General features: G+C 47.3%; 1 protein-coding gene and 1 long non-coding RNA gene across 10 annotated transcripts in view; one reads left to right on the top strand and one right to left on the bottom strand.

Annotated features, from left to right (window-relative positions):
• The window catches only part of LOC310707565, a 143,064-nt gene extending 130,743 nt beyond the window's left edge, over positions 1 to 12,321 (bottom strand). The window contains exon 1 of the long non-coding RNA XR_014526585.1: positions 12,146 to 12,321. This is a non-coding gene — a long non-coding RNA (uncharacterized lncRNA). The remainder of the gene's footprint in view (positions 1 to 12,145) is intronic.
• Positions 1 to 21,958, top strand: part of TNK2 (tyrosine kinase non receptor 2) — a 106,654-nt gene that overhangs the window by 52,552 nt on the left and 32,144 nt on the right. For all 9 annotated transcript variants that reach the window (XM_083503952.1, XM_083503951.1, XM_083503956.1 and 6 more), the window contains 8 exons: positions 3,586 to 3,763; positions 6,584 to 6,654; positions 9,226 to 9,438; positions 11,452 to 11,604; positions 12,974 to 13,251; positions 15,663 to 15,789; positions 16,338 to 16,484; positions 18,949 to 19,043. In XM_083503952.1, the coding sequence (XP_083360078.1) occupies positions 3,586 to 3,763; positions 6,584 to 6,654; positions 9,226 to 9,438; positions 11,452 to 11,604; positions 12,974 to 13,251; positions 15,663 to 15,789; positions 16,338 to 16,484; positions 18,949 to 19,043 (1,262 nt within the window). The remainder of the gene's footprint in view (positions 1 to 3,585; positions 3,764 to 6,583; positions 6,655 to 9,225; positions 9,439 to 11,451; positions 11,605 to 12,973; positions 13,252 to 15,662; positions 15,790 to 16,337; positions 16,485 to 18,948; positions 19,044 to 21,958) is intronic.

The following is a 21,958-nucleotide window of genomic DNA, read 5'->3' as shown; positions in this document are numbered from 1 at the left end:
AAGATTCCAGAGTTGCTGAATCATTTGGTGTCCCCTAAGAATTATTTCCCCCTTCTCCCCATTTTCTATTTTCGAAAAAGTTACTAAGAATCATTTTTATATTTATTTATGCTGTTTATTCAAAGCATTTCTCCTCCTACTCTTCAGCCGGAAAGGCTCCAACAGTGGCTTATGTATTTGTACGAGTAGCAGCCTCTACCCTGAGGCTCGCGCTCCAAAAAGACACGGCATGAAAGGAAAGAGGGATGGGGAGGGAAGAGGAATACAAGCAAACTTGGCAGCTGATGGTTAATGTTAGCATGTGTATCTTTGTATGTGTGTGTTATGTAAGTGTATATGTGAGCCAGGGTCTCTAGTGACTAAGAGATCGGGTTATAGATCTGGAATACAGTATCTTTATCGCCATGAACTTGCTAGGTTGCCTTAGGCTGCAATTTGGATTCAGTGGGACATTTGTGAATAGGTGTGTATATCTGCGGTAGCGGATGTGGTCCCTCCATCTCCCATCAACCGCAGGTAGCAAGCCTGTTGACTGGAGACGGCACCACGTTGGCTACCCCAGGCCACCCTCCCTCCCGGTCTTGGGGGGTAAAAATACTGTTCTATGTTAAAAGGTTGTCGTAATGATTGCATCATGAGAATCTGTGAAGTGCTTTGAAGACTGGGACGGGCCGTGGAAGCTGAAAACTTGGACCTGTGGAGCTGATCCTTTGCAAAAAGTCCTCTCTAAGTGCTCTTGAGGGCCTTCTTAAATATAATAATAATAATAATAATAATAATAATAATAATAATAATACAGTGGTACCTCGGGTTAAGTACTTAATTCGTTCCGGAGGCCCGTTCTCAACCTGAAACTGTTCTTAACCTGAAGCACCACTTTAGCTAATGGGGCCTCCTGCTGCTGCTGTGCCACTGGAGCACAATTTCTGTTCTCATCCTGAAGCAAAGTTCTTAACCCGAGGTACTATTTCTGGGTTAGCAGAGTCTGTATTCTGAAGCGTCCGTAACCTTTTTTTATATATATATAAAATTTTTATTAAGTTTTAACAATACACAATATAAAAAGAAAAAGACAAAGACAAAGACAAGAGAAATATAAAAACACAACATACATACTACAAAATACAGCACTACAAAGATTAAACACAAAAGTACAAAAATACATACATTAAAAAGCTAATAGTAAAAAAGAAAAAGCACATATAAGAAAAACACAAAAATTCCCTCTGAAGCGTCCGTAACCTGAAGCGTCTGTAACCCGAGGTACCACTGTAATAATAATAATAATTATTATTATTATTATTATTATTATTATTATTATTATTATTATATCCCGCCCTCCCCAGCCAAAGCCGGGCTCAGAGCAGCTAACAACAATAAAAGTAACACAAATATAGTATTTCTGGATGAAATTGTACCACCCTGCTTTAAAAAAAGGAATGCAAGATCTGGAAGTGGGCTGGAGGTGTTTGGAGATCACAGCATCTTTAATTCTCCAGAGAGCTGTGTGATATGGAAGTTGGAGCAAGGTTTTCTCTGCCTGCTCCAGAGGGTGGTACCAACATATTCAGATTGCAAGAACAGAGATCCTGACTCAACATTCGGAAGGGCTTCTGACAGTGAGCCATTCAGTTGTGGAAAGGCCTACCGTGGAAGGTGGTCAACTCATTTACGGGAAGCTGTTGGCCACCTGCCAGGGATTTTTCAGTCGTGATCCCTGCATTGCAGGGGGTTGGACTAGATGTCCCTTGGGGGACCCTTCCATCTCTACAGCTCTGGCTCTTGTTCCTGTACGTCGCTGTCTTTGCTTCCCCTGTGGCTCCTTCCTCTCCTCCACCTCCACCATCCTACCTGCGCCTTTGTCTTCCCTGCCTGCCCTTTTTGGCCACCATCGCTTCTCCAGACGGTCTGCGGAGAGAGAGAGACCCCCAAAACCACAGCTTACTCCCAAGCAGCCCCATTTCCCACCGAGTGCGGCTCGCGGGTCTCTTCTTCCTCCCACCGTGATGCGAAATCCAGACTCCTTTTGGCCAGGATTCCTTCCGGCCCCCGACTCCGCTGGCAGACTCCCGGGGACCGTGCCGCAAATGTGGAATTGTTCAGAGCGAGAACAGAAGGCCTTTCTGTGAGCCACACGTTCCTCTGGGAAGCTGGCCAGGAGACCTATTACTGTCCATTAAGCAGGGCTGGGGGGCTAATGGGGTTTCGGCTGCCCCCTGGGAAAGGCCAGACCCAGGTCTCTGTCCGACCCGTTTGTGACAGCAGTGGGAGATAGTCAAATGAGGAACCTTGATGGTAAGCTAGCTTGTTCCAAGCCTCCCGCAAGGGGCTTCTGGTCTTATCCTCCCCCCAGCTCTCCCCCATCCCTGGACAAAGCCACGCTCTGTTTAAATGATTAACTTCCACACACAAAAACAGGGGTGTTTAAACTTCTAGATCGCCTTCGGATCCCCGCGGTGGATGCACCAAGCAGCGCAGGAAGATGCCTCGCGTTGTGGCCACCAGACTCGGTTCCCAAACTTTCTAGGGGCCACACACCCCCTTGCTTGGTCCCTTAAACGCCCCCAGTGCCCCCTCCCTCGCCTATGAAAAAACATTGCTCAGATTCGTGGCTTTGCACAGCCCACAAAGGAAGATCATAATGTTTAATAGGTTATTGTATTTTGGTGTTCTGTTGGAAGCCGCCCAGAGTGGCTGGGAAAACCAGCCAGACGGGTGGGATATAAATATATTATTATTATTATTATTATTATTATTATTATTATTATTATTATTACAGTGGTACCTTGGGTTAAGAACTTAATTCGTTCTGGAGGTCTGTTCTTAACCTGAAACTGTTCCTAACCTGAAGCACCACTTTAGATAATGGGGCCTCCAGCTGCCGCCGGAGCACGATTTCTGTTCTCATCCTGAAGCAAAGTTCTTAACCCGAGGTACTATTTCTGGGTTAGCGGAGTCTGTAACCTGAAGCGTATGTAACCCGAGGTACCACTGTATTACACAACAAGGTTCAGTTACAGTAGCAGCTGATGGCCCATTTATCCAAAATCCAGTCAAAACTAATTATAGTTTAATTAATTTGACGGTAGCGGTGAACTGGAGGCAGCTTTTCAAAGTCTTCTGGTCATTTACACCTCCGGAGCCCCTCTGCCACCTCCTTGCTGCTTGGGGCCCCCACCCCAGATAATCCCCATTGTGTACTTCCATAAAAGTTCTCTCCATCGCCGTAGCAGTTATTGAAAAGCCTGGCAGGCTGTAATTCCCGGATTTGAAGTGTTTAGCAACAGGTTGCTTTGCTTTTGAGGTCAAAACGGCGGATCTATGATTCTATGGTTTCTAAAAGGTTTGCGTACGTCCCTTATAGTTTTAACCTAAGTACTGAATATGACCTCTCCTTTTCACCCTTGATGGTAAAGACTGATGGTTCACACATACCCGCCTGCCCAGAATTCATAATTCTGGCTCTCCAAATTTCCTGGGCCTCTGCCTGCTCTCCAGCCAAGGAGAAGTTGGGGTGACCGTTTCCTAAAACCAGGACCCCCACCCTCACCTGCCTGACTTTTTCTTCCTTCTGTTTCCTTGCAGAAGCTGAGCTGTGGCATGCAAGCAGATGAAGGAACAGACTGGCTGCTGGAACTGTTAACCGAGGTCCAGCTGCAACAGTACTTCTTGCGCATCCGCGACGACCTCAACGTCACGCGCCTCTCGCACTTCGAATATGTCAAGAATGAGGATCTGGAGAAGATTGGCATGGGGAGGCCTGGTAAGCAAGTCCCCGCCACTTAACGCCGACTCAACCGGCAGCATCACGGGATGGGAAGAGAAAGGGAAGGAGGACGCTTTGGAGCAAATCCGGGTGTCCTTTTTATTGTGCGTTGATGACGATTTGTGCTCACGGATGCTTTAGCTGAGACTCCTGCCTTGCAGGGGGTTGGGCTGGATGACCCCTGGGGTCCCTTCCAACTCTACAAATCTCTGAATCTGTGAAGGTCTCAGGGTAGTTATATGCAATCCTGCTATTATTATTATTATTATCATCATCATCATCATCATCATCATCATCATCATCATCATTTCCAAAACCAAAAAAAAAGAAAATTTACAAACATCAAATTCGACATCCATATTCATTTTCTAACATAAACCTATTACATAATTAACTAAATTAAAATATACCTAATCACTCTAAACTTCTCTTTGCAATTCTGCTTTCAACGGTTTCGAGGCAAACACACTGGCTCTCGCCACTCACTACTAGCCCCATAACTTGCTACAGAAATCCCGTAACTTTTTGTACCACAAATGTCTGGCTTTATTTTCTGTCACACTTTGGTTGCTGTCTAGTGCAGGAGGCCCCCTCCAGATGTTAGATGATCATCCACACACCAGGTGTGTGGATGATTCGGTATAGGTAAGGTAAAGGTAAAAAGGTAAAGGACCCCTGGATGGCTAAGTCCAGTCAAAGGTGACTTTGAGGTGCAGCAATCATCTCACTTTTCAGGCCAAGGTTGCCAGTGATTGTCCAAAGACAGCTTTCCGGGTCATGTAGCCAGCAGGACTAAACCGCTTCTGGCACAACGGGACACCGTGATGGAAGCCAGAGTGCACGGAAATGCCATTTTACCTTCCCGCCACAGTGGTACCTATTTATCTACTTGCACTGGTGTGCTTTCGAACTACTAAGTTGGCAGGAGCTGGGACAGAGCAACAAGAGCTCACCCCATCGTGTGGATTTGAACCGCCGACCTTCTGATCAGCAAGCCCAAGAGGCTCAGTGGTTTAGAGCACAGCGCTATAAAACGGCCACAAATTGTTCTTCTTCTTATTAAATTTGCATGCCACCCTTCACCCGGAAATCACAGGGCGGTTCACAACATAAAAATACAAAACGGAAATACCGAATACATAATAAAACACTAGCAAAACAAACAAACAAACAAACAAACAAACAAACAAACAGAAAACAGCCTCCCACAGACACATTTGAAAGGACATATAATGTTAATGCCTGATATCAATAGGCAAGGAGTTCCAAGGTTATGGAAATTTGGTTATAGAACTAGTAAAGTAGAGGCAGAGAATAGGCTGAGCCAGAGGCAATGACAGGTGGAGTTCCCATTTTGCACCTATCCTGCTCCCTGCTGAGTTTCACAAGGGCAAAACATAGAAAGCAGGGTTGTGTATAACCGCCCCGATACCATCATGAGCATAAATCATCTTCAAATCTCCGAAGGGCTGTCACACAGAAGAGGGAGCCAAGCGTGTTTTCCGCTGTTCCATAGGGGTTCAAACTGCAGAATGGAGATTCCAACTAAACAGGAGGAATAACTTTCTGTTGGTAAGAATCGCTTGACAGTGGAACGGACTCTCTTGGGGGGGTTGGACTAGATGTCCCTCAGGGGTCCCAACTCCAATTCTATGATTCTATTTTGTCTGAAAGGCCCTCTGAGTAGCACAGAACTCAGCCATGTGTAGGATTGCACCGCCCAAGCACCACGCAAATGTGAAGTTCATCGTGGATTTTTATTTCCATGTATTTTTAAAACTAATGCATGGCACCTTATTGCCCCTTTTGGAGACAAGGTTATGAAAAGAAAAGAAAATTGCCTTTATTTTGAAAGAGGCAGGCCTGGGCGATGATCCCAGTCCCCTTTTACTTCCTCCCAACGCTAAATAGCCACCTGCAGTTTGGAATGCCTAGCCGGGAATTTGCTGGGCGAACCTTTACAGAACGAAACATAAATGACACACAGATGTATGAAATGAAGACTTTCAGGTTTTGTGGGTTGGGTGTTATTTTTTAAAAAAAGAATTAAATGAAAAGCAGTTCTCTTGGGAGCCTGAGATTGAGTGGGAGAAGAGGGAAGGAACGGAAGGGCTTAGCCCTGTCCCTGCCAGGCATTTACTTGCTCAAAATGAACCCTCGCCCTTTCCCCACTAATTCCTCTCGAACAGGGTTCTGGATTTGTGTCTGCAAATCTGGAACCTCAGGGTTGCTTTGAGCTGAAAACTGACCGGCAAGCTAAGAACCCCCCCCCCATACACCCCGAGTTCATTCACTACTCAAAAGGAGAGTTTCCCCACACTGACTTAGCTGGTATTCATTTATGAAAAACACGCAGGGCCATGTTGCAAAGGCTTGTACCGTGTGCTTTGCCCTGTAGTGTCCTGGAGCTAGGAGAATTAGAGGGTGTTTCAGCTACAACATTCGGTATATCTTTAATAATAATAATAATAAGTTTTATTTATACCCCGCCCTCCCCAGCCAAGACCGGGCTCAGGGCGGCTAACACCAGGTATAAAAACAATTGATTAAAATACAACTTAAAAACAAGATTGAAATACAACATTAAAATGCAGGCTCATTTCAGTAGAAACTCAAAATCTAAACCTTTTTGGAGATGAAAACGTCAAATCTTTGCAGAATCACCTGCCACAATGAAACATCCAGTCTGGTGATGATCTCGTGGGGTGCATGCATGCAATGGGGATTGGGGGTGGTGTGTGTGGATACTTCAGGAACTGACCAGTCCACACACCCCCCCAAAAAAAACTGTCTGACCCTCGCCTTTTGCTTTCACAGGTCAGAGGCGCCTCTGGGAAGCCGTCAAGAGGAGGAAGGCTGTGTGCAAGCGGAAATCTTGGATGAGCAAAGTAAGGGCAGCTGTACTCAAGAGGGCTAGAAACTTGGTTTTTTTAAAATCCCCGCTGGATGGTTGTTTCTTAAGGACTGATTAGAGGCACCCTGCTAGTCTCCCATTACTGATTTTTTAAGAAAGAAAGCTGAAATGCAGCAGTAGGAGGTTGTAGCTGTAGCTGCATTTTAAGCTTGAAACCAGGAGACGGATCTGTTCCTTTTCCAGCATGGCCCGCTTTATGTTTCAGCCTCCATGCTCTGATTATTTGCCTATTCATTCTTTTAAAATATGCACACGCAGCTCTGCACCATGGGGTCTCTAAGATGGCATATTTACAAAACGTGCAACAAAGCAGTGTGGAGTAGTGGTTAGAGCAGCAGGCTAGGGACCTGGGAGTCCAGGGTTTGAATCCCTACTCGGCCATGGTGACTCTGGGCGCCTCTCAGCCTAACCTGCCTCACAATGAGGGGATCAAAATGAGGAGCGGGAGACAGCCCTTCAGATATTCAAAGATGGCTACCGTATCACCTTTGGAATCTACGACCAGCGGGTTGGACTAGATGATCTTGGGGGGTCCCTTCCAGTTCTACAGTTCTGTGGTTCTAGGACTGTTAAACTTTGAGCTCCTCGGAGGAAAAAGGTGGGATAGAAATGCAATAAATAAATAACTAATGCAAGAACAAAATGCAAGCGAAACCAGACTTAAAACCCCAGTAATCAAAGAAAGAAATCTGCATTAAGAGCAGATTAAAAAAACTGCGCTTGTGGACAGATGCACCATACAGACCTCTGTCCTCAGAAGGTTAATTTCCCAAGGCACTTTGGCTAATCGATTGCAGTTTACAGGATTAGTTGCAAGCTCAAAATAATTAACCGCCGTCAGATGGGAGCCAGGCGCTTTTTGTCCCTCTGGCGCCCCCTTCCGGCTGAGGCTTCCTCGGGAGCAAATTTTCATCCCCAGGCTTCATTGCTACTGGGGAACCGACTCTGCCACTCTGCTGTTATTAACGTCTGTTTGCATAGGGTGCTGCAGTTGGAAGGGGGGTCTCTGCCCCCCCTGCATGCACACAGACCCGCGTACAAGCAGCAAGTGGAAGTGATAAATAGCTGCAATTGGCCGTGATGTCTCCGAGCTCAACGGCTGCAAATTGAATTCACAGTAATTATCAGGAGAGCATTGAATTAACCTTCATGGCTGGCTTGGAGCCAGGCTTTTAACTGCTTGCAGATCATCGCAGCGAGAAGCCCTCCTTTTGCTGGAGAGGGTGGGGATCTGAAGGGGCATGTCCCCTGGGATGCCTTATGAAACCAGGATCAGGCCAGAGACCCTTTGAGGTCCAGCCTTCTGCTGCTTATAGTAGTTAGGCAGCTGCTTCTAGGAAACTCCTGAGCAAGACATAGAGGCAATAACCTTGCCCAGTTCTCCCTCCATGACCTACAGAGGTATTCAGAGGTACCACTAGGACTGCAGCAAAATGTTGCAGCATGCAGCTCTTCTGTTAAGAGTTCCAGCCGCTCCGTTGACTCAGTTTCCCAGTATCCTGTGCTCACAAAACATGCAACTTCTGGTGACTTAACAGCAGCTGAAGCAACCCGCGGTTAGAGGTTGTCTGTGATTAAGTGGCACATGAATGCTGGTAAATAAAGTAAAACAAATTTGTTGCGGCCAGAGCCCTCCGGCTTCCCTTCTTTACAGCACCCCATGCGGGCCGGTTCCATGATAGAATCCTGGGCACCGTGAGAATCCGTTTGGATGTTTCATGGGGAGATGGGGATCATGAGAGAACCATCCCTCCCACCCGGAAACTGAGGTCCAGCATCGAGGGCCTTCTGGCGGCTCCCTCACTGCAAGAAGCCAAGTTACAGGGAACCAGGCAGAGGGCCTTCTCGGTGGTGGCACCCGCCCTGTGGAACGCCCTCCCACCAGATGTCAAAGAGAAAAATAACTACCAGACTTTCAGAAGACATCTGAAGGCAGCCCTGTTTAGTGAAGCTTTTAATGTTTAATAGGTTATTGTATTTTAGTGTTTTGTTGGAAGCCGCCCAGAGTGGCTGGGTATAAATAATAAATTATTATTATTATTATTACCCGAAACCTCATGGCCAATAGGCCTTCTCTCTTGCTCAGAGACCCGTTGGGTCCCTCACCAGTCCCTGGGAAGTTGGAGTGTTTGGGAATATGCTGTGAAGCTCTGCCTATGAGATGGAGACAGGGAAAGAACAGTCTTCTCAGGCCCTCAGCTGCCATCACCCTCATCCATCTCCCTGTGTGTGTCTACATCTTTCTTTCTTGTTTATTTATACACAGCCCTTTGTTTAAAAACAAAACAAAATGTATCTCGAGGTGGTTCATAATCCTTATGTGTCTTTGTTTAATTTACTTCGGACGGTTGCATCTCGCCCTTCTTAAAAATGCATCCCAATATAATGGCAATTTTTTTAGAGGAGAAGGAAAACTCTGACCCTAAACCTCCACTGCCTCACAGCTGTACTCATTCGTGAGAAAGGCTTCAGGAGCAAACCCTAAGGAAAAGCCCACTGTAAATTTTACAAAACAAATAAATAATTCCTCTCTCCTTCCGCGCAGGTCTTCAGCGGGAAGCGGCCTGACTCGGACTTCCAGCCCCTGGCGCAGTGCGGCCTGGGCAAGCAGTCCACCCCGCCCCCCCTGGAAGAGGGTCAGCAACAGGCCTTGACATGCCTGATCAGCGAAAAGGACCTGATGCTCTTTGAGAAGTTGGGCGACGGCTCCTTCGGGGTGGTGCGGCGAGGGGAGTGGTGCACGCCCACCGGCAAGTTGGTAAGGGGGCGACCTTCCCCCAGGCTTTCCTCCCTCTGGCTTCCTGCTGCGCTGGCAGTAATGGAGGCGATGGGACAGTTTAGCCAGTACAGTGGTACCTCGGGTTACATACGCTTCAGGTTACGGACGCTTCAGGTTACAGACTCTGCTAACCCAGAAATAGTACCTTGGGTTAAGAACTTTGCTTCAGGATGAGAACAGAAATCGTGCGGCGGCAGCAGGAGGCCCCTTTAGCTAAAGTGGTGCTTCTGGTTATGAACAGTTTCAGGTTAAGAACGGATCTCCAGAATGAATTAAGTACTTTACCTTTACCATACAGTGGTACCTCGGGTTAAGGTATCCCTGACCATTAGGTCCAGTCGTGACCAACTCTGGGGTTGCGGCGCTCATCTCGCTTTACTGGCCAAGGGAGCCGGTGTACTGCTTCTGGGTCATGTGGCCAGCATGACTAAGCTGCTTCTGGCGAACCAGAACAGCGCACGGAAACGCCGTTTACCTTCCCACTGGAGCAGTACCTATTTATCTACTTGCACTTTGACGTGCTTTTGAACTGCTAGGTTGGCAGGAGCAGGGACCGAGCAATGGGAGCTCACCCCGTCGCAGGGATTTGAACCGCTGACCTTCTGATCGGCAAGCCCTAGGCTCAGTGGTTTAACCCACAGCGCCACCCATGTCCAGCCAGTATGGTGCTGTTGGCTAAATAGGTAAAGGACCCCTGGACGGTTAAGTCCAGTCAAAGGCGACTGTGAAGTTGCGGCACTCATCTCGCTTTTCAGGCTAAGGGAGCCGGCGTTTGTCCACAGACAGCTTTCTGGGTCACGTGGCCAGCAGGACTAAAGTACTTCTTGGGCTTGCTGATCAGAAGGTCGGCGGTTCGAATCCCCACAAAGGGGTGAGCTCCCATTGTTCTGTCCCTGCTCCTGCCAACCTAGCAGTTTGAAAGCACGCCAGGGCAAGTAGATAAATAGGGAAGGTAAACAGCGTTTCCGTGCGCTCTGGTTTCCGTCACGGTGTCCCGTTGCACCAGAAGCTGTTTAGTCCTGCTGGCCACATAGCCCAGAAAGCTGTCTCTGGACATTCGCCACCTCCCTCAGCCTGAAAGCGAGATGATCATAATCATAATCATAATAAAATTTTATTTATACCCCACCCTTCCCGGTTCAGAAAACGGGGCTCAGGGCAGCTAACAACAAATTTAAAATACTTAATTGTAAAAGCAGAATAAAATACAGTATAAAAACATGAATAACAATAAAATTCAAAGTTCAGAAATCAATTTGGGGAAAATCCATCTAATAAGCATTAGATAATCCCCAGGGCTAGCTGGCTGAATTGGGCCTACTTGGGCCAGCGAGGAGACCAGGGGAGAATTAGCTGTGGGGTCTCAGAGCGGGGAATCTTCATAAAAGGAGGAGGAAGAGGAGATAAAAGATCAGGCTGAATTCAAATTAAAGCCCAGGTGGAATAGCTCTGTCTTACAGGCCCGACGGAAGGAGGTTAAATCCTGCAGGGCCCTGGTCTCCTGGGACAGAGCATTCTACCAGGTCGGAGCCATCACTGAAAAGGCCCTGGTAGAGGATAGTCTGACTTCCTTAGGGCCTGGGACCTCTAAACTATGATTATTCATGGACCTTAAGGTCCTCTGTGGGGCAGACCAGGAGAGGCAGTCCCGCAACTCTATAGTCGCCTTTGACTGGACTTAACCATCCAGGGGTCCTTTACCTTTTTTACCATTGGGTAAATATTGGGGTTTGATGCACCTGTGGGTTTATCCTGGACCGGCCAATAGAATCCAGGCACCAGCTACACAAAGAGAACATTTATGTAGATTTTGCAAGGTTTGAATGGCACAACTTCAGCTTCCCTCGGTGGCTTCCAGCAAATTCACAATTGGTTCTTCTTCCAATGTCATCCGCAACAACCGTGTCGGCTACCCTCTGGGTTAAAGATTGCGCAGCAACCTCTATGCCCAAAGCTTAACCTGGCGCTGCCCTCTCTTGCTTCTTCCGCCAGCTGAACGTGGCTGTCAAATGCCTCAAGACGGACGTGCTGAGCCAACCGGAAGCCCTGGACGACTTCATCCGCGAGGTCAACGCCATGCACTCCTTGGACCACCTGAATCTCATCCGCCTCTACGGCGTGGTCCTCTCCAACCCCATGAAGATGGTGAGGACCAGGCTGCCTTCTGGAGAGCCTGAGGACAGGCGCCGCTTCGGGGCTACAGCCACAGAGGGAAAGCGGTGTTTGGGTGTTTGGCTGGTGGTAGATGATGATGATGATGATTTATCATTTATACCCTACCCATCTTGCTGGGTTTCCCCAGCCACTCTGGGCAGCTCCCAACAGAATATTAAAAACACTATAAAACATCAGACATTAAAAACTTCCCTAAACAGGGCTGCCTTCAGATGTCTTCTAAAAGTCAGATAGTTGTTTATTTCTGAAATATAATCGGAGTCGAGAGTGGATTTCATGCTCTTTATTCAGCTCATAGTGGTGAGGAGGAATGGAAGTTCCCCCAGAATGTCTGCTTTATATACGTTATTTACACAATGGGGCCCACATGATTGGCTAATTCCGGAATTCACCTGTAGGCCAATCAGGTTGCGGATTCACTTCCATCTGGAGCTGGATTGGGCGGCTCCTGTGGACCAATCAGACTGCTGCATTCTGAATCCTATTGTTCTAGGACCAATCAGACTGCTACATTTTGGATCCTATTGTTCTAGGACCAATCAGACTGCTGCATTCCAGATCCTATTGTTCTAGGACCAATCAGACTGCTGCATTTTGGATCCTACTCAACTCAGTACATAACACATAGAAACGTTTGAGGGGTTTTTTTGGTGTTGGAGCATTTTGTTGGAAGCCGCCCAGACTGGCAACCCAGTCAGATGGGTGGCAAATTACCGTATTTTTCCCTCTATAACACGCACCAGACCATAACACGCATGTAGTTTTTAGAGGAGGAAAACAAGAAAAAAAATATTCTAAACGAAATAGTGGATATATGATTTTCATGCTGTGGCCACAGACATGTGATCTGACAGTGAGTTTGGAGTAGCCCAATGCAAAAATCCTGAGGATCCATGTGGATCCATGCTTTGTAACCACGGAGGAGGGAAGGAAGGGGAACCATGGATCCTCTGCTCACGACTGCAGCAGATCCCCCCTGCCACCCGCAGGCATTCGCTCTATAACACGCACAGACATTTCCCCTTACTTTCTAGGAGGAAAAAAGTGAGTGTTATGGTGCAAAAAATACGGTAATTAATTATTAGTCGGAAGGGACCCTGGGGGATCATCTAGTCCAACCCCTTTCAGTGCAGGGGGGGGGGACTGAACACAGTAACACCCTCTAACTCAGAGTAATTTCTGCGGGGTTGGACTTGATGAGCCTTGGGGGTCCCGTCCCAACTCTGCCGTTCTATGAATCAGTTCCGGTCTCTGTAACCGGGCAGCGGCCCTATCGCCAACCCCGAGTCGAGGGTCCCGGCCTCTGCCGTGCGTGACGTCTTTCTGTCCCTCCTCCCAGGTCACGGAGCTGGCCCCTCTGGGCTCCCTGCTGGACCGCCTGCGCAAGAACCAGGGGCACTTCCTCATCGCCACCCTCTGCCAGTATGCCATCCAGATCGCCCGCGGCATGGCTTACCTGGAGTCCAAGCGCTTCATCCACCGGGACCTGGCTGCCCGCAACATCCTGCTGGCTACCAACGACCTGGTCAAGATCGGAGACTTTGGGCTCATGAGGGCTTTGCCCAAGAACGACGACCACTACGTCATGCAGGAACATCGAAAGGTGCCCTTTGCCTGGTGAGTCGCCTGCGCCCCGTCAAGGCCTTTAAAGCCCTTTGTGGCTTAGGGCCCTGGTACTTACGGGACCGCCTCTCCTGGTCTGCCCCACAGAGGACCTTAAGGTCCATGAATAACCATAGTTTAGAGGTCCTGTGCCCTAAGGAAGTCAGACTATCCTCCACCAGGGCCAGGGCCTTCTCAGTGATGGCTCCGACCTGGTGGAATGCTCAGTCCCATGAGACCAGGGCCCTTCAGGATTTAACCTCCTTCCACAGGGCCTGTAAGACAGACTATTCCACCTGGCCTTTAATTTGAATTCAGCCTGATCTTTTATTTCCCTTCCCTTCCCTTTTTATGAAGATTGCCTGCTCTGGGATCCCACAGCTAATTCTCCCCTGGTCTCCTCACTGGCCCAAATAGGACTAATTTAGCCAGCTAGCCCTGGTGATCATCTAATGTTTATTGGATAGATTTTCCCCCTAAATTGATTTTTGATTTTATTGTTATTCACGTTTTATACCGTATTTTATGCTGTTTTTTGCAGCAACAATTAAGTGTTTTAAATTTGTTGTTAGCTGCCCCGAGCCCAGTTTTCTGAACTGGGAAGGGCGGGTATAAATATATATATATATATATTTAAAAAGGCTGGCTTAGCAGAAACCCAGGTTAAAAATGGTAGGATGCAGTTGAGCAGTGCAACACACACACACACACACACACACACACACACACACACAAAACTCAGAAAGGAATCCGTAATGAATTGAAAAAATGTTTAAAAGTACTTTCCAGCCCCACCCCACCCCCCCAAAAAACAGAGTCCTTTTTTGTTGGGAATAAGTCAGATGGAAATTCCCAGGTGTCAGAAAAAGTTATTTATGTATGCCACTACTACGGCTCGTGTTTTGTTAGCCCCAAATTGGAAAATGAGCGAGGTCCCAACTAAAGAAAAATGGCAGCTTAAACTGATGGAATATGAGCATCTTGCAGACTTAACATATAGAATAAGAGAACAAGAAGAACATACCGTATTTTTCGCTCTATAACACGCACCAGACCATAACACGCACATAGTTTTTAGAGGAGGAAAACAAGAAAAAAAATATTCTAAACGAAATAGTGGATATATGATTTTTGTGGTTCATGCTGTGGCCACAGACATGTGATCTGGCAGTGAGTTTGGAGTAGCCCAATGCAAAAATCCTGAGGATCCATGTAGATCCATGCTTTGTAACCACGGAGGAGGAAAGAAAGGGGAACCATGGATCCTCTGCTCACGACTGCAGCAGATCCCCCCCGCCACCCGCAGGCATTCGCTCCATAACACGCACAGACATTTCCCCTTACTTTCTAGGAGGGAAAAAGTGAGTGTTATGGTGCAAAAAATACGGTACGTTTAGAGAAGATTAGAAAATGTTTATTGATTATATGGGTGAAAATTGTGTACACTTGGCAGCGTTAAGAAATATTCAACAGTGTAAATAAGTTTTGGTGGATATAATAATGGAATACTGAATGGTATAGTTAATGTGAAATATGCAGGGATTTATGATATGCAAAATGAACCATGGAAAGAGAAGAAGGGGCGTTTTCAGGTTGTTTAAATGAATATTCTAAATTGTGAAGCAGAAAATTTAATAAAATTATATACAGAAAGGAAAACGAAGCCAGGTTGAACTAGCAGCAAAAATATTTCCTTGAAAATGTTTTTTGGGGGGCCCCTGGCCCCCCAGCTCCCCCAGATGGTGCCCCAGAATCAAATAACTATATAATGGAGGTCCTGAGGAGGGTGAACCAAAGAGTGTCTTTGCATCTATGTTTCCGTTTACCTGTGAGATTGCCGTACTATACGGGCCACTGGTCTGATGCTGCTCTTAGGAGATTCTTAGGAGTGTCCCTAGCTGAACACAACCCATCTCATTCTCCCCCCTTTTTTAATTAAATTTTCTGTTTTACCATTCGAAATGCGCATTTAAACATCCTTAAAATATCAATGACTTCCCTTCTTCTCTTTCCATGGTTCATTTTGCATATCATAGATCCCTGCGTATTTTACAAAAACTAAAACATGCAGTATTCCATTATTGCATCCATCCAAACTTATTTACGCTGTTGAATATTTCTTAATGCTGCCAATGTTTTGAAGTGTACGGAGTTTTTCCCCATTTAGTCAATAGACGTTTTCAAATCTTCTTTAAACCTATGTTCTTCTTGTTCACTTGTTAAGTCTGCAAGTTGCGCATGTTCTGTCAGCTTAAGTTGCCATTCTTCTTTAGCTGAGACCTCGCTCATTTTCCATCTTGGGGCTAAACAACCTGTCTCATTCTCCACCCAGCATTGCTTTGAATTGCAGTTATACCTATCCCCCCCCCCACTTCAAATTGCACTGACGCATCCCTCTCTTTCCTCCTGCCCACCTGAAAATCCAGGTGCGCCCCTGAGAGCCTGAAGACGCGCACCTTCTCTCACGCCAGCGACACCTGGATGTTCGGCGTGACGTTGTGGGAGATGTTCACCTACGGACAGGAGCCTTGGATTGGCCTCAATGGCAGTCAGGTACGATCGCGGGGGCCTGATCTGCGCAGTGCCTCACCCTGTTGTTGTTTAGTCGTTTAGTCGTGTCCGCCTCTTCGTGACCCCCTGGACCAGAGCACGCCAGGCCCTCCTATCTTCCACTGCCTCCCGCAGTATGGTCAAACTCATGCTGGTAGCTTCGAGAACACTGTCCCACCATCTCGTCCTCTGTCGCCCCCTTCTCCTTGTGCCCTCCATCTTTCCCAGCATCAGGGTCTTTTCCAGGGAGTCTTCTCTTCTCATGAGGTGGCCAAAGTCTTGGAGCCTCAGCTTCACAATCTGTCCTCCCAGTGAGCACTCAGGGCTGATTTCCTTCAGAATGGAGAGGTTGGATCTTCTTGCCTCATCTTACCTCGTGAAAAGAGAGCTGAAATCCTTACAAACGAGAGGGTGTTGATGTTTTTAAATGATGTGCACTGGACTTCCTGTGCCGCTCTCTGCGTTGCCTCCAAGCTCCTAGTCCTCACCAAGGAGGCTTGCTGGTGGGCCGGTTCCGGCTTGCTCTCCTGAGCCCTGTTTCCTTTGCCTAGATTTTGCACAAGATCGACAAGGAGGGAGAGCGGCTGCCGCGACCAGAAGACTGTCCCCAGGACATCTACAACGTCATGCTGCAATGCTGGGCACACAAGCCGGAAGACCGACCCACATTTGTGGCCCTGCGTGACTTCCTCCTGGAGGTATTTGCCAGAGGTGTTTGGGGGTTTTGGGGAGGGAGGGAGGGAGGGAGGAATGCAAAATAATAGCAGCTGGGAAAATCAGTGTTAACCTGTGCGCCCAAACTAAATCATGCCTGGAGGAATAAATAATAATAATAATAATAATAATAATAATAATAATAATAATAATAATAAATTTTATTTATATCCCGCCCTCCCCAGCCGAAGCCGGGCTCAGGGCGGCTAACAACACTAAAATAGTGCAACATTATAAAAACATCATAAGAATTAATAATAACAATAATAACAATAATAACAATAATAATAATAATAATAATAATAATAATAATAATAATAATAATAATAATAATTTTTTATCCCGCCCTTCCCGGTTCAGAAAACCAGGCTCAGGGCAGCTAACGCCACATTTAAAACACTTAATTGATGCAACAAAAAACAGCATGAAATACAGTATAAAATGTGAATAACAATAACTTCAGAATTCAAAATCAATTTAGGGGGGAAATCCATGGGGAATGGGGAACGTTGGATGTAAGCGAGCAAACTTGTTTTCTGCTGCTGTGGGGGGCAGGCCCCAAACCGATGACTTCAAGTTACAAGGAAGGATATTCTGACTAAATATCAGGAAGAACTTTCTGGCATTAAGCACTGTTCGATAGCAGAATGGACCCCCTCAGAAAGAAGGTGGTGGGCTCTCCTTCCTTGGAGGTTTCTAAGCAGAGGTTGGGTGGCCTACTGGCAAGGATTGTTTAGGGGTTCCTGCATTGCGGGGGTTGGGCTAGATGACCACTGGGGTCCCTCCCAACTCGGCAGTTCTATGATTCTATGACTCAGAAACCCCTCCAGGCATCTCTTATTTGGGTGTCCTCTGTGCTGCCACCTAGTGTGTGAGAGAGAGGCGACTGCCACACATTCTATTTTATTTTACAGTGGTACCTTGAAGCTGACCCAGAAACTGCATAATGCTGCAGTGAGGCTCCTTACGGGGTCCTTGCCGCAGGATCACATTCACCCAGTGCTTTACCATCAGCACTGGCTCCTGGTGGAGTACAGGGTCAGGTTTAAGGTGCTGGTTTTCACCTTTAAAGCCCTATGTGGCCTAGGACCCACGTCCCTACAGGACCGCCTCTCCTGGTATGCCCCACGGAGGACCTTGAGGTCCACAAATGACAACATTTTGGAGGTCCCAGGTCTCAAGGTGGTTAGCTTGCTCCTAACTAGGGCCAGGGCCTTTTCAGCACTGGCCCCGACGTGGTGGAACGCTCTGTCCCAAGAGACCAGGGCCCTGCGGGACTTGACATCTTTCTGCAGGGCCTGCAAGACAGAGCTGTTCCGCCTGGCCTTTGGTTTAGACTCAGTCTGACCCTTCTGTTTCCCTCCCCCTATGGTTTTGATCTATGGGCTACTTTTAAAATGAGGCTGCATTTTAAATTGCATTTTAACCTGTATTTTAAATTGGTTCCCCCCCCATTATGTTTTTACTGGTGTTAGCCGCCCTGAGCCCGGCTCTGGCCGGGAAGGGCAGGGTATAAATAAAAATTTATTATTTATTATTATTATTACCTTGGTTCTCAAACTTAATCTATTCCGGAAGTCCGTTCCAAAACCAAGGTGCGCATTCTCATAGAAAGTAATGCAAAACAGACTAATCTGTTCCAGACTTTTAAAAACAACCTCTAAAACAGCAATTTAACCTGAATTTTACTATCTAACGAGACCACTGATCCATAAAATGAAAGCAATAGTCAATGTACTGTGCTATAAAACAAATAAGACAGTATTGTAGATGATAAAAATAAAAAAATTATTTTCTTTCTTACCTGCACTGATGATAGTTATTGTTTGGATGGAGGGCTTTTATCCATTTCCGCAGTCAATCAATCACACACGGTCAATCAATCAATCCACACAGCCACAAAAACAAATTAACCGAAAAAGCCTCAAAAACAAAAACACAAAATAAATTGCAAAAACAAAAGCGCCAAACCTAATCCATTCTGGAGGTCCATTTGACTTCCAAAATGTTCGAAAACCAAGCTGCAGATTCTGGTTGATGCAGGTGACCCGGAAACAATAGCCGACAGCCACATTGGATGTTCAGCTTCCAAAAAAAAGTTCACAAACCAGAACACATACTTCTGGGTTTTCGGTGTTTGGGAACCAAGGCACCACTGTATTGCATTTTGTATTTTTGCATCTTTATCTCACCTTTCCCCCAAGATAGCATGTGTGGTTCTCAGCCTAGTTTTATCCTCACAACGACCTTGCAAGGTCAGTTAGGGCTGAGAGACTGTGACTGGCCCAGTGAGCTGATCGGCGGCTAATTTGAGATTCGAACTCGGGTTCCTCAGGTCCTCGTCTTCGGCTGGGGGCCAGGGCAGTTTCCCTCCTAGCAGATCTGCAAGCTTTTGGCTGGGTGGTCTCTTTGCTGAGCCTTCACGTCTCTTCTGCTTTCCTCCCCCAGGCGCAGCCCACGGATATGCGGGCGCTGCAAGATTTCGACGAGCCGGACAAGCTACACATCCAGATGAACGACATCATCACGGTCATCGAGGGCAGGTAGCGTGGGGCGAGGGGAGGACTGGGCAGACTTTGTTTTTTATTTATTTTTTTATAAATATATGTATTAACTTTTCAAAAATTATACAAAAAAAGACAAAATACAAAAATACAAAAATTAACAACACATATAATTTCATTCACTTATTTTCTTTTAACTTATTTCTCGGACCTCCTCATACCTCCCCTTTTTGTATTCCAATTCAAATTATTCATTCAGCAAATCCTCACCCTTGATTTTCACTTAATTTTACACCTTTCTTTCTTTTTTCCCCCAATTATCTTAATCATTACAGCTGATAACCACTTAAATTCTATCCAACATCAATCTAACATTCACTAATTTTGAGGACTGGGCAAACTTTGAGAGGGACCCAGGGTGCGAATTCTGACCTCGTCTAAGAAACCTTAATCACCGTGGGCAGTGCGGCCCTATGCGCTTCTACCGAGAAATGCAACGTATTCTGCAAGACGGTCCCCCAAATCACCTGCTTTGCAAAGGCTGTTTCCAGAGGTTGTTGCAGGATAGCTCAGCCGGTCTCGCGCGAGACGATCTCAGGATCGCGGGTCCCACGTTGAACAGAAAGTGTCCTACATCGCAGGGGGGTTGGACTAGATGATTTTGGGGGGTCCCTTCCAACTCTAAGATTCTGGGATTCCACCTGCCAAAGAGTCCCTGGGAAGAGAGAGTCTGACCAGGGCATTGGCTCACTGTCTTGCCTTGGCCAAGTTGCTTTGCCACGGTCGTCCCCGCCCGATTTTCAGAATAGGAGGCCTTGAGGGCAAGCGCAAACAGAGATTGTCAAACAGCAGCAAAAGCTCCTCTGATTGAAATCGCCCTGGATCATCGTAAAATGTGAAGGATGGGCTCAGGAATCTCATGGGGCTGTGCTTTGGGAAGGAGGGGGAATGTAGCGGGCATAGCGTCCAGTTACATTTGGTTTCTGCTTAACTTAGCTGGGAGTTCTTTCGGCTCCCCCTTGGAGTCAGGGGCTGGGATCCTGGCAGACCCAGATGCTTAGAAACTGTGTGCGAGTTTACGTTTTTAGTCTAGTGTTAGGGACGCAGGTGGTAATGTGGGTTAAACCAGAAGGTTGGCGGTTCGAATCCCCGTGACGGGGTGAGCTCCTGTTGCTCGGTCCCTGCTCCTGCCAACCTAGCAGTTCGAAAGCACGTCAAAGTGCAAGTAGATTAATAGGTACCACTCCAGCGGGAAGGTAAACGGCGTTTCCGTACGCTGCTCTGGTTAGCCAGAAGCAGCTTAGTCATGCTGGCCACATGACCTGGAAGCTGTACGCCGGCTCCCTCGGCCAGTAAAGCGAGATGAGCACCGCAACCCCAGAGTCGTCCGCGACTGGACCTAATGGTCAGGGGTCCCTTTACCTTTACTAGTACAGTGTTGCTTTAACTTTTCAAAAGCCTGACATTATTGCTGTTAACTTTTTCACATGGGAATCTTATTGCCTTATCTTTTTTGTAGACGGCTTTGAGCGCTCGCTCTCTCTCTCTCTCTCTCTCTCTCTCTCTCTCTCTTTCTCTCTCTCTCTCTCTCTGTGTGTGTGTGTTGATTTACAATCAAGTGCTGCATAAATTTTGTGGAATAAGTTAATACATAAAGCTTTGTGGGCGGGATGCTCAGAAAGGCTTTGTCTGCTGAAGCTCAGCGTAGCTGGAATTATTCTATGTGGGGTTTCTCGGAGGCATTTTAGCAGAGATTGGGCGGCCATCTGCCCGGGTTTCTCCACCCGTGGTCCCCGCATTGCAGTGGGTTGGACTAGATGACCCCATGGGGTCCTTCCCAACCCTACGAGTCCGTGGCGGTGCCCTGCCCTTTGCCAGCCTGCGTGCCATGCCAAAGCAGTGCTGCCCGGGCTCTGGAGCGGCTGGCCTCCCTTGCCAGGGCCCCTCTCTGAGTCACTCCTTTCCCCGGAGTGTGATTTCTGCCTTGGCTTGCGTACCCTCCAGTGCTCGGCGAGCCACGTTCTCTCGCACGCCCCCGCTCTGGCTGCCGCTCCCTGCCGCCCACGCTCACCTGATCCTCATGCCCGTAGAGGAGACGGCACCGGCTGGCTGGCTGGCTGGCTGGCTACCCTGGGACGGTTTCCCTAGAAGACCTTGCAACCACAGAAGGGTTTTCCGAAAGAGGCGATTGTCCTCTTTGGCAGCAGCCTGGCATGAGAAGAAGCAGGAAGAAGCAAAGGGGGCACCCCTATTCCTATGAGTGCCAGGGGCCCCTGAAGGTGGGTGTCCCATGGGCACCTGGGTGGCCAATGTAAGAACAGGATTTTTAGAGAAAAGGACAATGAGAGAGTTGTAGAAATACTATGCAAGAGAGAATCATAGAATCCTAGAATCATAGAGTTGGAAGAGACCACAAGGGCCATCGAGTCCAACCCCCTGCCAAGCAGGAAACACCATCAGAGCACTCCTGACATATGGTTGTCAAGCCTCTGCTTAAAGACTTCCAAAGGAGGAGACTCCACCACACTCCTTGGCAGCAAATTCCACTGTCAAACAGCTCTTACTGTCAGGAAGTTCTTCCTAATGTTTAGGTGGAATCTTCTTTCTTGTAGTTTGGATCCATTGCTCCGTGTCTGCTTCTCTGGAGCAGCAGAAAACAACCTTTCTGACCTCTGGGGCTTTTGATGTATTTGGATTTGAGGGGAGTGGGCTAAGATTTTTTGGGAGGGACCCATCAGATTTCCATTCTCCTGCCCTCGCTGTGTGTACCAGTCCTGGCATCTCCAGATTGCTTCCCGCATTGCCAGGGGCTGGACTAGATGACTCTAGGGTTCCCTTCCAACTCTGCTGTTCTGTGATTCAGTGGCAAGGATATCAGGGGGGCAGGACTAGGAACGGGTCTCTTTTCTCCCAAATAATAATAATAATAATAATAATAATTATTATTATTATTA

This window comes from Podarcis liolepis (genome assembly GCF_965112155.1).
Source record: "Podarcis liolepis genome assembly, chromosome: 5".
In the NCBI taxonomy this organism is placed as follows: domain Eukaryota; kingdom Metazoa; phylum Chordata; class Lepidosauria; order Squamata; family Lacertidae; genus Podarcis; species Podarcis liolepis.
The sequence above is the reverse complement of the archived record's forward strand: the minus strand, read 5'-3'. Positions and strand labels throughout refer to the sequence as shown.